Genomic DNA, 16,775 nt, shown 5'->3' on the forward strand with positions numbered 1-16,775 from the left:
TGTTATACCTCTGAGGATGCCAGTCACAGCTGCTGGTGAAACATCAGGTCCTACAATGCCAAGACCACGGCCATACAGCTTGGAAAATCTACAACAACTAATGAGAGTAAAAGTTGCTTGAATGTGCAGCTGTCACTGAAGTTAGTTGTTGCATATGAAGGCAGGCAGAAAAGGAGCTTCCTGAGGGGAAGGTGGCTCTCATTCAGCCAGTGTTGGCTCTCAATGACCTCCTGTGCCCTCCCCTTAGTCAGTCAGAGGCTGGTTCTCAGTGGCCCCTGGCCTGGCAATCAGGAGTCAGTGGCAGTGTCTGCGTGGCAATGCCAGACCCTGGGGCCAGCCCTCTGTCTGTCAGTTACTGGCATAAGAGAATCCCGGCAGCCACATGCCAGTAAGAGAGGCATAATGGATGTTCACGTATGTTGCATACTTGAAAATATTGTTCAGAAGCAAGTACACGTCTTACAAGCAATAGCTTTTACTTAATGTTGCATGCTCAAACAGTGTTCCTTTGGCTATTTTTCCTGCAGGCATGCATGAGAGATATCCCAACTTGCAAGTGGCTGGACCAGTGGACAGAACTTGCTCAAAAGTAGGTGATGCTGCTTCAGATCACAACCCCCTTTTCTGTGTTGCATTTGCCCCCTTGATTTTGCCTCCTGGCTCCTCCTTGCCTTGGTGGCCTTCTTCCGGCAGCCTTCTGGTTAACGCAGCGTCCCTTCTCCTTCTGCAGGTTTGCATTCCAGTATAATCCATCGCTCCAGCCGAGGGCCCTTGTTGTCTTTGGCTGCATAAGCAAGCGAGTGTCACACGGGCAGATAAAGCAGATCATCCGGATTCTTAGCAAGGTGTGTCCTCTTGATGTATCTCCGTAGCTGTCACATAGGGCTCCTTGCAGTCCAGGGCGCTGTGAGCAGAGAGCTCTCTCCCACTCTTGGGTGTGGTGTGACACTGGTCATTTTCTGTTTCTGTTAGCAGCTCTAAGTTTCATAGACCTTTTTCCACCCCTGTTCAGCCACCCAGCCACCCACCATCTACAAGTTATTGACCAATGGGGAAGTTTCCTGCTGTCTCTGGTGCAAAATCCCTTCCAATCAAGGGGTGGAGCTGATCAGAGCTTGGGATGTGGCTTTCGTGGCCCCATAGAAGCATTTGCCATCTGAGACCTGACCTTTTCCTTTCTTCAACGACAGGGTCTCGAGAGCTGTTTGAAGGGCCCAGACAACTACAACAGCCAGGTGCTGATAGAAGCCACGGTCATTGCACTAACCAAGCTGCAGCCTCTTCTCAATAAGGTAACTGGGCCTTGCCCTGGACGGAGGGAGGAGGCCTTCCCCTGCATGTGTGCACGGTGAATCATCCAGAAGGCTTTGCACCTGAGGCTTGCGTCCTCTCACCTGTCTTCCCTCTAAGCATCTCTTCTGCCCAAGGGGCATGTTAAGAAATTGCTATTTACATATTTGGGTGGATGTAATTTACTAAGCATCAAGGGATCCAAAGCAATAAAACAGTTGGCGTCTGCAAGCAGAATTGCAATTCCTGTGCCCTTTTGATAGGAAACTCTTGGGTCCGAACCTCATTCTTTCTAATATTTTCATGTATGCATTCACGTTCTCTTGCTTTCCACCTTTGCTAGCTGAATGGATCTGCATGATCCAACCCATCCAACCCTTCAGATGAAAGGTGGAGATATCACCACACATAATTTCAGCTAGGTCCCTCGTTGCAAGTTGGGAATAAGAGTGGGGAATTCTGAATCTGAAATATGATGACAGAATATGGATCTTTCAGGACACTGGGGTTGTGGGCTGGTCTACATGCACAGTAGACTGGGGTGGAAGGGTCCTGGGTGGTCCAGACTGCCTGATGGGCAGAAATGTGGGGGAGCAAGTTGCAACAAGATCCTTGCTTATAGAGGAAGAGCTGGGCAAGGACATTTCCCCCTTAGTGTGGAAATGTCCTATTTGCAGGGAGTTTTTCTGACATGTGGGACCATTCTAACAGTGCCAATTCCCTTTCCCCACAGTCTGTCTCCCGTATACCTATAGACCAGTTTGTCTTGATGCAGAATGCGTCCCCTGTGCAGGCTGCAACTGTCCTTTGAGAGCTTTGCATTTAAGTCTGGTGAACCTTTTCTGTCCAGGACTCGCCTATGCACAAGGCCCTCTTCTGGGTGGCCATGGCTGTTCTGCAGCTGGATGAAGTCAACCTGTATTCAGCAGGGACAGCGCTCCTCGAGCAAAACCTCCACACCTTGGACAACCTTCGGGTGTTCAACGACAAAGTAAGCGAGCCACCTACAAGATGCCTGGAGTACTTACTGTTCTCTCTTGCCTCCCTTCCATCATGGAGCTGAAGGCGGCCTGTGCAGCATCCACAGCAGCTCCCCCATCCCAGTGCCAACCAGACCCACACCTGCTTGGCAAGGTGCCCTTATCCTGTGCCTTTAGTCCACTCCCTGGGCCAGTAGCCAGCAGCCAGGCATGCCCGTCTCTGACCTAAAAAACAGCCTGGTTTGCTGAAACATGCCATAAGTGTTGAGAATCAGAGCAGCATAAAAAACTCTGAGATCTAGGAAATAGATTTCTGCCCCTCTCTAGGTTTTATTGTCACAGACATGTTATAAATAACAGTGTCATAATGATGAGCCTAGAAATGTTTCCATTTTTGCTGTAGGCTGAAGGTAAACACTGATGGCTGAGGAGCCAGACCCCGTTTCTAGCTCCTGTGACAGTATGAGTGGTGAGGGGTCCATGGCAGCAAGACTGGTTCTAATCTAGGGTGAAGCCTTGATTTGGTGATGCGTGGAGGCCTTCTGTGCTCATGCATTCCCCCGTCTCCTCCCACAGGCAGCCGGAATCAGGACTTCCGGTTTAGCTCAAGCCATCATTTGCTGTTCAAACAGTGATTTACACTTCCCTCCAAACTAGAATTGCAAGCCATAGCTTGAAGCTGGTTTGCTGTCTCAGTTCTGGAGGGACAACACATGCTGCAGTTGCTAATGCGGATGCAGAAGATGGTTTGAACTAAACTGGAAGGCATTCAATGATTCCACCTGCATTAGGACAGTGGGGGGAAGAGAGCACAGAAGAACAGGTGTGACGTTGTGCCTGAAACCCTGCCATATCCACCTTTCCCTCTTAACAGGGGTTTCCCCCCCTTAATAATGTGCCATAGCAGTTAGAGTGTCTGAGCAGGATCTGGAGAGACCTGGATTTGAATCTGTACCCTCTCGTGGAAGCTTGCTGGGTGACCTTGGACCAGTCACTCTTAGCCTAATTGTGCTAATTGTGAGGATGAAATGGAGGAGGGGAGAACAATGGCGTCAGCCGCTCTGGGTCCTCCTTAGGGGGAAAAACAGGGTCTAGAGAGAGAGCCACTGTAAGCTGCCTTTTTAATTAAAAAAAATATCGAAAAAAGTGGGATACGAAAGGGAAGGGGGGTAGGGGAAAATTCAGATTCAGTTCAGTTTATTAGGTTTAAGAGCCTATAGGCCATACACCATAAAAAAAAAAGAATTTAATTTAAACTTTAAAAAAAATTAAATATTTTAAAAGACAGTATGACAGAAATTGCCACATCTATTATACAGTTATTGCACAGAGTACTCGGCAAAAGTCACAACCTTGTAGATTCCGAAAAGGAAGAAAATTTTAATAGCCATTTCCTCAGGAACTTTTCTCTCGCAACTGCATGTTTTGGGCAACAGAAAAATATGTAGGCGAGTGAGTCTACAGCTGCTAATGGGCAGTCACGGTAGTGTTGACTTGCTGGGATGCCCTGAAAACAACCCTTTATCTGTGCAGATGGGAATGCATTGCAGCGTGCCACCATATATGCTCTTCTCAACTTAGGAACAGATAGTACATATAAATAATGTGGTATGTCAAATTTGATGGAGCATTTAATCCCCACATATGGTGGTGAGCATTTCCGTGTGGCGTCCTTTTGTAACACATTCCAGTCGTGCTCCATTAATTTTTTGTTGAGCACCGTTCTAATTTTAGATGTTAAGTTCCCAATTTTATGTATGCCTAGTTGTTTGAATTTTGTGTCCACAGTGTTATTCCATCCTTGCCAGTGTCGATATTGTACTGATAAGGAAGTCAAGATTGGAAATTTTCAGCAGCCAACAACCTATAGTTATAGTTGACTATAGCTTTCCAAATCAAGGTCAACTTTATCAAATATTATGAGTTGTTACATACAACAAGTAAAATCAAATGTATTATCAGATATGTTACATTTTTCAATATAGAAGCAGACAAATCCTCCCAGAGGCCATATTTGGCAATGCCAAAAAAACCAAAAAAAAAAAACCTGAATATTTTTGGGGAGGTTTCAGCATTCAGTATTCAGCAGCCAAATCAGATCAGGGAATCTGATTCAGTATGCCAAATACCCGAAAAATGTCGAAAAGGCTTTTTTCGGTCCAGCTTTACCAAATGCACACACCTACAGACAATAAAACATTGATATTACAGTGTTTTGGGATGGATTCTCTCTTTAAAAGAACAAACAGAAACTTGCCTTTTCATGATTTGAGGGTTGGATTTCAGCTCAAAACCCAGCAAAGGGCCAACACGGCATAGAGAGTTGAGTTTCAAATAGCAAGCCCCAAATTCAAATCCCTGCTGAGCCATGAAGCTCAATGGACACCCCTGGACAAGTCCCATTCTGCCTAACCAGCCTCATAGAGCTCAAGGCAAAAAATCAAGCGGGATAACTCCATAGGCTGAGCTTCCTGGAAAGGCAGAATGGGATGTGAATGGAATTACAGAAAACTAGCCCTCCAGTGTAAAAATAATAGGTGCAATCATGCATTTCAACACAGTACCCTGTACTAGTATGGCAGAGACTCCACCCACCGGCACCCTCACCCCTAGCAAGAAGGAGTTTTTGAGGCTTTTCAGTTTAGAAAAAAAAAGACCAGTAAGGTGATGGGGACATAACAGAGACTGATAACATTAGGGGGGGGGGGGAATGAACACACTTCTTTTCCTTCTGTAATACTAGAACTTGGCGCACTTGACAACACTGATGCCGGTAGATTCAAGCCCAGAAAGAAGAAGTTCATAGTGTGAAGAAGTAAATGTGTGGTGCTCACTGCCACAAGACACTGGGAGAACTGCTAGCTTAGATTGCTCTAAAATGGGATTTGACAAAGACATGGAGGATAGGTCCAACAAAAACTCTTAGTCATGACTACTAAATGGAATCTCCATGTTCCAGTGCAGTGTACCCTTGGATACTAGCTGCTGCGGCAGGGGGGAGGGCATGGAGAGGCTTTGGTCTCCATTCCGTACTTGTAGACCTTCTCAGGACATCTGGCTGACCACTGTTTGAAACAGAATGCTTGTCAAAAGGCAGGACTCTCTTGGGTTCTTCTTGCTGCAAGGCCTTATCTGTTGTAAGCAAAATCTTCACTTATTCCAGCCACAGTTTTTATACAGCCAGAAACACAAACTCTAGATCTGACTTTTCTCTCAGCCCAGTGCATTTTTGGCTTCCCGACAGAGCCCAGAAGAAGTCTTTATGGAGATAAGGAGGCCACTGGAGTGGCACTGCAAGCAGATGGACCACTTTGTGGGACTCAATTTCAACTCCAACTTCAACTTTGCACTTGTGGGACATCTGCTGAAAGGTAGGAAGGCTTTGTTTTGTTTGGGTTGCCACAGGGCACAGGGCTCTTCGGGTAAGCTTGTTTGATACGGTCAGCTGAAAAGGCCATTGGCCCAATGCAAATACACCTCAAGGGCCCTGTCACAGCCTCTGCCGAGTGCCACCTGCCCAGTCTGCTTTGGAAATGCGGAAGGCCAGAGGCCCCGTCATGTGACCGCAGGCTTCAATGTTAGGGTGCTTATTTTGGAATGTTTGTATACTGCCATTCTGCACAGATTCCCAGGGCACCTTACAGCGGGGATCCGGTGAATGTTAAAATACACTAAAATGCATAAAATTAATAAAACAGCCAGGCTTAAAAAGCAGGTGCAGCAAAACAGTGGCAGCCCAGAAAAATGTAAAACAGCAAGTGCAGTAAGCTAAGTATAAAATCTCAATAAAATACATCCAGCAAACCGTCAGCAACCATTTCAGTAAGAATGGCCAAAATGCCATAAAATATTGCAGCAACGAACGTCGTTTCTATAGGCAGTCTGGTTACCATAACACTAACAAAAAGACTTCATCAGATAGAACTGTCATTGTGTGGCCCCTGAGTGTTAGCAGGTGTAGCCCTGAGAGGGGGTCCCTGTGGGGCGGACTTTCCACTGTTGAGGTACCATCACTGAAAGGGCCCCGTCTCTGGTCAGCATGAATCTCGCTTCAGAAGTCAGGGGGGCTCAGAGCAGGCCTTAGATGTTGGTCTTTGAATACTCTGCGCCCAGGCCTTTGAAGACTTTGAAAGTAGTGTCGAGAACTTTTCATTGAGGGTTGAATTCTTACCGGAACAGTATGGTAGGACTCCGTGAGATCTCCCATACTTCTGGGGGTGCCTCAGAGCCAAACTAACCCCCAGGCCTTTTCAGAGGCAGAAACACCCCCCCCCCCCAAGCTGTTTTGGCACTTTAAAAGGTGGTGGTGAGAAGAACAAGAGCTCATGTGCCTGATCCTTGCAGCAATTTTTTTTAAAACTACATGACCACGGTCCCATTGAGTTTTGTTCCCAGAAGGAGCTCTTCTTTAAAACATAGCATGGGAACTCTGGTCTCTAATGGTGAGGCATGGGAAATGGGAGATGCATGAATTCTGCTATACATACTTGGGGCAGGGGGGTTGCTGCTAGAACTGAAGTGCTAGGATTGGATGGCCAGCTACTTGGAAAGCCTGGTCTATCCGTGCCCCACAGTGAAGTTGGTAGATTGGACTGTGCACTACTTCAGTGTACAGTGGGAGGACTGCACTTTCGATTCCTCTCCTCCTTGGAAAAAACCCCTTCCCCACAGCAAGGAATGGGCTGGGTTAGAACTGCTCTTGATGTGTTAGTTCTTATTTGTTTTGCTTTTTACATTTTGTGGGGAATTTTTATAAGGGAGAACATTAAAACAAAAGGGCACCGCCAGCCTGCCATCCACACACTGGCAATCTGCATAGCCTGCTCTGTACCACCTTATTGTGCTGCATTATAGACTGGGTTCCTTCTGAATATAAGCACACTGACTTCCCCCTGGAGAATCCAAAATTGGATTACTTCCATATAGTGCCTCAGCACGTCTTTCATTAGATTGTAACCTCATTGAATGTTCAGTCCCTCTTAACAAGCCTATCCTTGTTCTTATGAAAGGCTCTGAAACATGCTGTCTACGTCAAAGCTTTCCTTTCCTCGTAGATGTGTTCAAAGCTCACTTTTCTTTGCTGAAAGCTTTTGCAACTCCTCAGTATCATTTTGTTCCTTCAGGATACCGGCATCCTTCTCCAACCATTGTTGCCAGGACGGTACGGATTCTGCACACTCTTCTCTCTCTGGTTAACAAACACAGGAATTGTGACAAGTTTGAGGTGAATACCCAGAGTGTGGCTTACCTTGCAGGTAAAAAACCCAAATCTATTGGGCCTGTATCAAACTCAAAAATGAATATTTCTGTTTGTAGCAAAATGTAAAAGAGGAAGGCAGAGAAAGCTGAAGAGACTGATTTCAGGATTTGACCACCCATTTTCTAAAACTATGCTAGGCATATAATTTTGCCTTTTTGTTCACAATTCCAGAAATTAACTAATTCTGCCAGTGCATACCTAGAGATGTAAAGGCCCAGAAATAATGGAAAGATGTGGGCATTCCAGTGTTGTTTGGGGGTTTGGGTTTGTTTGTTTTTTAATTGAAGGAGAGAGGTTTTGGTCTCTTTCCCCTTTCCTTGGTTTCTTTTTACCATTCCTTTTTTTGGGGGGGAGTAAACTTGTTTGTGTGTTTTTGTGTTTAATTAATTTCTCTTTTTCTCCCCTTGGCTATCTCTATGTGAGCCAAGAAGACCAAGGGTCCCCCCCCCCACTAGTCCACTCTCAGCCAGACATGGCCATGTTTCCGGGGGGGGGGGGGGAATAAGCTAATCAGTTTTCATTTGTAAGGGACTCCATCTGCTTTAAATGTCTGCTCTTTCTCTTGAGGGTGGGGAGAAAGAAATAAACCAACTTAGCCTATATATTCGATGCTGAATTGTGTGGCATGTAAATCACACAAAGTAAGCAAACACAGTATGTGGTTTTTATTTTGCATAATTTTTTGCTTCCACTAGTAGGAGCCAAAATCAGTGTGGCACAAGGAAGTCCCATTCCACAAGCTTAAGAAGCTGTCCGGAGCTGACCACTGGCCAGCCTCACTCAGTCTGGCCCTGCAATGACTCTCCAGGGTCTCAGGCACAGAAAGGGCTTTCCCTCTGCCTGGTGTCATGGGTCAGCCAGGGCTCAGCAGCAGTGAGGACTCCTCAAAGGAGGGGCCCTGCATAGTCAGTTCAGAGTCGGCAGAAGCCAAGCAGCAGGAAAAAGAGGTGCAGACATGCCGGGACTTGCAGCCAAAAGCTGGTTCAGAATCAGCTCCACCATCCAGTTCTAATTCATCAGGCAGAGGTCAGTTAGCTGCTCCCAGCCCTCCGGAATCACCTGCACCGCCGAAACACTACAGAAAGGCTGAGAACAGAGTTACAGGTTAGGAGGCAAAGTGCACATCTCTTGGCTTGACATCAGCTGCCTGTTGATAGTGAAGATGAGTCTTTACAGGGCTGTTCCTGAGAAGCTGGATGTTTGCGTGAGGTTTGGGTGTGCTTCCCGAGATCTGCTTTTGGGCGCGGATGCAACACTGAACTGCTGGCACTGCCTTGATTGATTACTGGAAAATCTGACCTCTGATTGAACGGCCTTGGACTTTGGGGGGAGGTGCTGCAACTTGATACCAGCAACCAACAAGCGATCAAGCCTACATCCCCTGGAAGCCCTGCTCCACACACACCCTCCCCTTGCCCTCTCCCCAGGAACAACTAGAAACCTGATTTTTTTTTTAAGTGTTACGATTCTCAGAACGGCTTTGTAAATCTGGGCTTGCACTCTTCAGCTGCAGAATAAATACACACCACCCTGCCTATGTACATGCAGTTAAAAGCCCTTGACGTAAGGGCTTGGGGAGATTCGGTTTCGAGGAGTTCCCTTTCAATTCCAGTTCACTCCCTTTTTGTCCTTTCAGCTTTGCTGACTGTGTCCGAGGAGGTCCGAAGCCGGTGCAGCCTGAAGCACAGGAAGTCTCTCCTTGTGACGGACGTGTCCATGGAAAACGTGCCTATGGACACCTACCCCATCCATCACAGTGATGCCGGCTGTAGGTCAGTGAGCCTCTTCTGCTCCTACAGGGTTTGGCCATTCTGAGTCGCACGGTCTCTCTACAACTCGCTGGGGATCAGCTCTGAGGAGCTCGGCATCCGAGCCGGTGCTGTCTCCTGGGTGGCGCCTCAGCATTAAGAAGCTGGCCTGGAACCTCTTGGCCACTCTCCAGCTGGGGAGCTGCCACTGTGACAGCAGAGGCCAGGCTGTGCCCCTCGGCGTGTGGCAGAGAAGGATTCAGGGACCGGCTGCCCACATGAAGGAAGGGGCCAGGGATGGGGCCGGTTGGCCCTAACAGTGTAAGGGAGGGGGCTTTGTGACGGTGGGATTTCTCCTCCTTTTCAGGACCCTCAGGGAAAACCAACCATGGGCGTCTCCCAAGGGCTCCGACAGGCATCTGGCTGCCAGCTACCCGACCGTGGGACAGATCAGTCCGCGCACCAGGAAGTCCATGAGTCTGGACATGGGGCAGCCTTCTCAAGCCAACACAAAAAAACTGCTAGGTCAGTGGAACGCTTCGCCCCCCTCTTTGTGGCAAGAGCGTGGCATCTGAAAGCTCTCGCAGGGAATTGAGTGCTCTCTCTTGGCCTGTGTATCCTGCCCTTCGAGGTGGCCAGGGTGACGTAAATGATCCCACCCCTTGTTGTCTCCTCACAGCAACCTTGTGAGGTACATTAGGCCAAAAGGGTTTGGCTGGCTGAAAGTGAACTAGATACTAGAAGACGTTCATCCCCCACTTTGCCCCCCATGGTGGAACCCAAAGCAGCTTACGACATTATTGTCTCTGTCTCCTCCTCCTCCTCCTCCTTTTATCTTCATAAGAACAACCCTGTAAAGTAGGGTTAGGTTGACTGTCGCCCAGTGAGAGTCTCCACAACAGGGTGGAGATTTCATCTTGGGCCTCTCAGGGCTGAGTCCAGCATGAGCCCTTCACTCTCGACCCTGCTGGCCCTACCCCCCGCCTCCTCGTGACTGGGGGTGCTTGGGAAGCAGCCCACCCTCACCTGCTCCTGCTCTCTACGTCTTCAGGCAGCTTCTGGAAAAACCATGTGCAGAGTGCCACTCTAACCATGACACCACAGCACTTCTCAAATATGGATTTGAGTACAGATTTGAACTCAGGACTTATCCTAGTCTAATACTCAGACTACTACATCATACTAGCTTGTTCATCGCTCCCTCTAGAGTCAGCAGATCCCTCTTGCACCTCCTCTTTTTTCTGCTAATGAGTCCTCCATGATTTAAGATTTGCAGGAGATGAGCAGAGCCGAAATGGAAGTTGGTTTTTTGGGCTGTGCCCCCTTGTGCCCCCCCTCCCCCCGGGGACTCAGTAGATGGCCCATCTGCTTTCTGTGCTGGCAAACAGACCCACACCTTGGCTGGGATCCTGCTGCTCCTGCAGGAGGCACTGGATTCAGCCCCCCCCCCCTTCTGAAGAGGCCGCCAGCGTTTTCTTTCACAGCTTTGCCTGCCTGCTGTAGAAGAGGGGGAACCCTCCCGGGTGTCTCTGCCAGGTGACCTTGGGTGTGGGGAAGAGATTCTCCGCCACAAGCACAGAGGCTGTCCTTGACGTCTTGGGGGGGGGGCTGCAGGCATGCCGCTTTCAGTTCTCACTCCTTGGTCTTTTTTACTTTGGCTTTGCTTTCATAGGTACAAGGAAGAGTTTTGACCATTTGATAGACACAAAGGCGCCCAAAAGACAGGAAATGGAATCAGGGATCACCACGCCTCCAAAAATGAGGAGAGTAGCAGAAAATGATTACGAAATGGGTAAGAATCAAAGTTTGGTACTTGGTGTGCATTTTACAACTGTATTAGGAGGCTGTCATTACGGCCTCCAGTTTTGTTCTGGTGTTGATTATTTGTATGAGGCCGTGTGATTGTTCCATGATTGTGATGGGATCTGAATGAAGGTAAAACATCCCACCATCTCTGAGGTGGGCCTCCTTCCCAGGTGTTCTCACAAGGTGTCTACAGTCTATTTCATTGTAGCTGCAAAAGGCTTCTTCATTTTGACAACTCAGTAAATAGGCCAGTATTCTTGTTCTCATGAGTAACAATGTCTTCTTTCCTGCAGAAACACAAAGGGTCTCTCCGCAGCAGCATCCACACCTCCGGAAAGTGTCAGTCTCCGAGTCAAATGTCCTCCTGGATGAAGAAGTCCTCACCGATCCCAAAATCCAAGCCCTCTTGCTGACTGTCCTTGTGAGAACCTATTACTTGGCATCAAATTGTGCTGTGTTTCTTGTGGACCTCTAGGGCAGTACTCTTTTGTGGCCAACCTAGAAGTGGAAAGGGGCAATCTGTGAATTTTTAACTTTCAATTGCAACTTATTTGGACCAGAGCTGCTGCAGGATGCAAGGAACCCTTTTCCACACTCCTTTTGTGATCTGAGTCCCTTATGCAGGGCCTTCCTTCCTTCCTTCCTTCCTTCCTTCCTTCCTTCCTTCCTTCCTTCCTTCCTTCCTTCCTTCTAAAAAATAGTGAAAAAGAACAGGGGCTAAATCCAGCAGCTAAAAAGAAAAAAAGCAAAGGTAAAAATATAAGAACCATGGTGGCGGATCTACACATAAGTTTCTATAAATGGTTTTCAGATATCTAAAAATAAGTCCAGACGCAGTTGCTGTCTTTATGCCTTGTGTTCAAATATTGGTAGATTCTGAATCCACTGATTTACCAGAGGTGGGCTGAGTCCCTTATGCAGGGCTGTCGTTTGACCTGTAGGAGAAAGCTTACCGGCATTATGCCTTGTACCTGTATTTTTGTCCCCATGGGGGAAATCACTGGGGGTGGGTGGGATGGAATTTAAATGGCAAAAACATTGTACAGGGGAAGTATCGTTCCCCCCCCCCAGCTGTCCCTATCTGCATTAGGGCCCCGTATGGCTGCAGTTTAAAGTCAGAAAGGTTGCAAGAGAGACCCCTTCTTGTATCTTGCTTGGCCCTAAGGAGCACCGTTGCAGCAGTAGGTCAGGGCTTTCCTTTCCATAGGGTGAAGGTTGGGGGTCAGAAGAGGAAGAAGGCTGCATCCGAGTGGCTGGTGAAGTCTGGAGCCAGGCGGAGCCGTCGAGTCCTGGCCAGCAGCTGAGTCAAGCTGGGTGGGCGGGGGCAGGCTGAGCTGGGTCCGGGGAAGGGGCTGAAGGGCTGCGGAACCCATGTATGTCCTGCCCCTCCGTTGCTGGATTTTTAGCCGGAGCTGCCAGTTTTTAAAAACGCTGCTCATGCCTACCGGTGCCAGTTGTTTTAAAAGATGCCATCATGTTTGCTTAACTACAGGCTGGCTGGCTGGCTGGCTGGCAGCGGCAGCAGCCCCGTGGTGGGTTAGAGGTTAGACAGCTGAGGGAATTAACGCTGGCAACATCCCCAAGGATACTTGCAAAGGGTCTGGATCTGTTTGGAATCTGGAGCAGCAAGGCTTGGCTCAAGGATGCTATTATTTTGGAGTGGTGGCTGCTTCAGAGGTCTCGTGTGCAGTGCTCCCTCTAAGCTGTGGAGTCTTCTGAGCAAAAATTCTACTTTGTGAGCTCCTGGCATTAAAGTTGTGAGCGAGCCATTTGGCTGCTGCATAAATTAGTTTGCTCTGGAGCCATCCTTCCTGAGCCAAGACAAAAATGCATGAGCCGGAGGCTAAAAAACTGTGAGCTAGATCACACTAATTCAGCTTAGAGGGAACACTGCTCGTGTGTGTGTGTGTGTACACATGCAGAGTTGAGCCCAAGAGGTCAAAACTGCCCTGCCACAGTATTGGATGTGCTGAGGTCAGTCGATGCCAGCATCAGGTAGAACTATTCTGCTAAAGAAGGGACTGGTAGATGCTTCCACAGACCTAGAGCCCCCCTTGTCAATTTCTGCCACGAGAAACCTTGAAGGTGCCACAAGACTCCATGTTGCCTTTGGCTGCAACAGACCGATGCAGGACTGGTCAGTCAGAGCCTGGGATTCAGTGTCTGCTGCTGAATGAAGATGTGTGATCCAGTTGTTTGTTCTCTGAAAAAAGTTTCAGAAAAGTGCCATTGTTAGAATAGGAGTGGTGTGCTGATGGTTTCTCCCTTACTGTGCTGACTTTTTTATTTTTGGACAGGCAACCCTAGTGAAATACACTGCAGATGAGTTTGACCAGCGGATACTGTATGAGTATTTGGCAGAAGCCAGTGTTGTATTCCCAAAGGTCTTTCCTGTTGTGTAAGTATCCAGCTTTTTGTAACCAAGGTGCTTTTTGCATGAAATGCTTATTCATAAATGCTGCATAGATTTAGGGGTGCACCCAGCAGGTTATATGTGTAAAAAGGTAAAGAATGGGAGGAGGAAAGATGGCGGCAAGTTAGTATCATCTCTCAGTTGCTCTGTGGTTTTTATTTAAACAGAAATTATCTGTTTTAGAAGAGTTCTAACCAGCTGTTACTTGAATAACTGGATTGATTGATATATATGGGCATTTACGAGATAGAACAACTTGAGCCCTGCTTTTTAATTATTGGTTGATTGCCCAGTTTTTGACATGAATTATTATTATTATGTTGTTGAAGGCTTTACGGTTGGAGTTTGTTAGTTATTGTAGATTTTCCGGGCTTTATGGCCGTGGTCTTGGCATTCTGGACAAGCTGCAGTTTCTGGGTCAGCCTCAACGGCAGCCCTACACAGAGCGAGTGACAGTAATTCAGCCTTGAGGTGACTGTTGCGTGGATCACAAGGCAAGGGCTAGAGAGGAAGGGGGCCAGTTGCCCGACTTGGTGCAGTTGGAAGAATGCCATCCTGGCAAAATTTGCTACCTGGCCCTCCATAGATAAGGAGGTATCTAGGATCATGCCCAGGCTCTTGATGGTTGGTGCCAGTGTTAGCGGCACGCCGTCAACTGTTGGGAGTTGACACCCCAACCCCCACACAGCCACCAGACCTCCATCTTTGATGGAGTCCGTCTCAGCCGGCTCTACTTCAGCAGATTTGCCTTCCCTTTACTTGTGGAGGTGTGCTGCTGCCGTGGCACGAATCAGGGAGGGAAGGAGAGGCATTTAAAAATCCCCCCTTCACTCTCTGGAGTCGCACCGCCTCAGCGGCACAGCTCCACGAGTAAAGAGGAGGCACATTACCTTCCCTTCACACCTGGAGGCTCCACGAGTAAAGAGGAGGCACATTACCTTCCCTTCACACCTGGAGGCGTGCTGCCGCAGCAGTGCCACTCGAAGGGAAGGGGGGGCATTTAAAAATCCTCCCCTTCACTCTCCAGAGTTGTGCCGCCTCAGCAAATTGCCTCCAAAAGGAAAGGCAGATGGCCTTCGCTTCACTCCTGTCTGCTGTGACATGACTTGGGGAGGGAAGGAGAGGGGCATTTAAAAATCACCCCCTTCCCTCTCTGGTGTCGTGCTGCCTCAGTGGCACAGCTCCACAAGTGAAGGGCAGGCAGATTGCGTCCCCTTCATTCCTGGAGGTGTGCTGCTGCTGCTGCTGTGGTGTGACTCGGGGAGGGGAGGGGAGGGGAGGCGTTTAAAAATGCTTCCGTGGGGGGGGAAAACACATCGCTAAAATGGCTTGCCTACAGAATCCTAGAATCACAAAGAGTTGGAAGGGGCCATCCAGGCCATCTAGTCCAACCCCCTCTGCTCAGTGCAGGATCAGCCTAGAGCATCCCTGGCAAGTGTTTGTCCAGCCGCTGCTTAAAGACTGCCAGTCAGGGGGAGCTCACCACCTCCAAGGCAGCTGATTCCACTCTTGCACAACTCATCCTGTAAAACCGTTTTCCTAATATCCAGCCAGTACTTTCCCTGCCCTTAATTTAAACCCGTTATTGCGAGTTCTCTCCTCTGCTGCCACCAGGAACAGCTCCCTGCCCTTAAAGAGAGCAATCCTGTCCCCCCTCAGCCTTCTCTTCTCCAGACTAAACATTCCCAGGTCCCTCAGCCTTTCCTCATCTCAAGTTCCTTAGCCGGGTCACACCACACACACACACAGGCTTCTTGAGAAGATAAGTGGTTTTATTGGTAGTCCATAACTAAAGAGCGAGTATACAGCTTGTGTCAAGAATGGCCTGTAGTATATGGGCCTCTGACTTATAGTGATTTTGTACCCCCCCCGCCCCCAGAAGCAAAAGCCAATGGTTAAATTTCGTGCGCACGGCAAGCAAGGAGCACAACAAGCGGCAAAGCTGGAAAGCAGTTAAGGTTCCCAGCCGTCTCATTACAGCTGGAGATAGCAAGGTCAAAGCCGCGATAGCAGTCAGTTGCATTAGCCTTTTTTGTTACTGCCTCACACTGGGTGCCCATATTTAACTTTCGGTCCACCCTTACCCCAAGATCTTGTTCACACACACTGCTACTCAGAAGTGTATCCCCCATCTAGTATGCATGTTCCTCATATTTGTTACCCAGATGCAGAACTCGGCACTTATCCTTGTTAAATTGCATCTTGTTCACATCCGCCCACTTTTCCAGCGTGTTCAGATCTCGTTGAATTCTACCTCTATCTTCTGGTGTGTTTGCTGCTCCTCCCAATTTGGTGTCATCAGCAAATTTAATGAGTAGCCCTTCCACACCCTCATCCAGATCATTTATAAAAACATTGAAAAGTACTGGGCCCAGAACCAAGCCCTGTGGCACCCCACTGGATGCCTCCCTCCATTCATATGAAATGTCACTGACAACTACTCTTGGAGTGCAGTTTCTCCAACCCAGTTCCCTATCCACCTAACTATCCTAGAGTCCAGTCCACAGTCGTCTAGTTTACCCGCCAGTACATAGCTTTACTGAAATCCAGGTAAACAACATCAATAGCATTCCCTCGATCCAGTAAGGTTGTCACGTGATCAAAGAATATTTATTTATTTATTTATTATTCAGATTTATACCCCGCCCTCCCCCCGTAGGGCTCATAAGGAAATGAGGTTGGTCTGGCAGGGCCTGCTGGGGACAAATCCATGCTGACTTCCCTGGATCACCAAGTTGTCCTTTAGATGCTCACAGATTGATCCCTTTAAAACTTGCTCCAGTATCTTCCCTGGGACAGAGGTCAGACTGGCTGGTCTGTAGTTTCCTTTGTCATTCCTCCTCCCTTTTTTGAAAATTGGGATAACATCTGCCCTCCTCCAGTCTTGTGTCATGTCTCCCATTCTTGAAGAGGTATGGAAGATGATGGACAAAGGCTCTGCAAGCTCTCTAGAAAGTTCTTTGAGCACTCTTGGGTGCATACCATCTGGCCCGGGGGATTTGTACTCACTCAGTGCACCCAGGTGCTTCTCAACTACCTCTCTGTCCATGTCAACCAGCAGTTCAGATGCTGGTATGGTATGCTAATGAGCTACTAGGTGATTAGCATATGCCACGCCCCATGACATCACCGGAAGTGATGTCAGAAAGGGAAGCAAAAGGGGGGGGAGGCATCTTCAAAAGCCTCCCCTTCCCTTCCCCAGCTGGCCTGCGGGGGGGGAGCAAAGAGAGAAAGAAAGAGAGAAAGAAAGAAAGAAAGAAAGAAAGAAAGAAAGAAAG

General features: G+C 48.2%; 1 protein-coding gene across 1 annotated transcript in view; it reads left to right on the forward strand.

Moving 5' to 3' along the window:
- NF1 (neurofibromin 1) overlaps positions 1–16,775 on the forward strand; it is a 306,134-nt gene that overhangs the window by 241,848 nt on the left and 47,511 nt on the right. Inside the window, exons 44-54 of the mRNA XM_015421915.1 lie at positions 528–589; positions 731–845; positions 1,191–1,292; positions 2,141–2,281; positions 5,515–5,641; positions 7,394–7,525; positions 9,167–9,302; positions 9,646–9,803; positions 10,951–11,070; positions 11,378–11,505; positions 13,382–13,482. Of these exons, the coding sequence (XP_015277401.1) occupies positions 528–589; positions 731–845; positions 1,191–1,292; positions 2,141–2,281; positions 5,515–5,641; positions 7,394–7,525; positions 9,167–9,302; positions 9,646–9,803; positions 10,951–11,070; positions 11,378–11,505; positions 13,382–13,482 (1,322 nt within the window). The remainder of the gene's footprint in view (positions 1–527; positions 590–730; positions 846–1,190; positions 1,293–2,140; positions 2,282–5,514; positions 5,642–7,393; positions 7,526–9,166; positions 9,303–9,645; positions 9,804–10,950; positions 11,071–11,377; positions 11,506–13,381; positions 13,483–16,775) is intronic.

This window comes from Gekko japonicus, unplaced genomic scaffold (assembly GCF_001447785.1).
Source record: "Gekko japonicus isolate JY-2015 unplaced genomic scaffold, Gekko_japonicus_V1.1 scaffold43, whole genome shotgun sequence".
Classification (NCBI taxonomy): Eukaryota; Metazoa; Chordata; class Lepidosauria; order Squamata; family Gekkonidae; genus Gekko; species Gekko japonicus.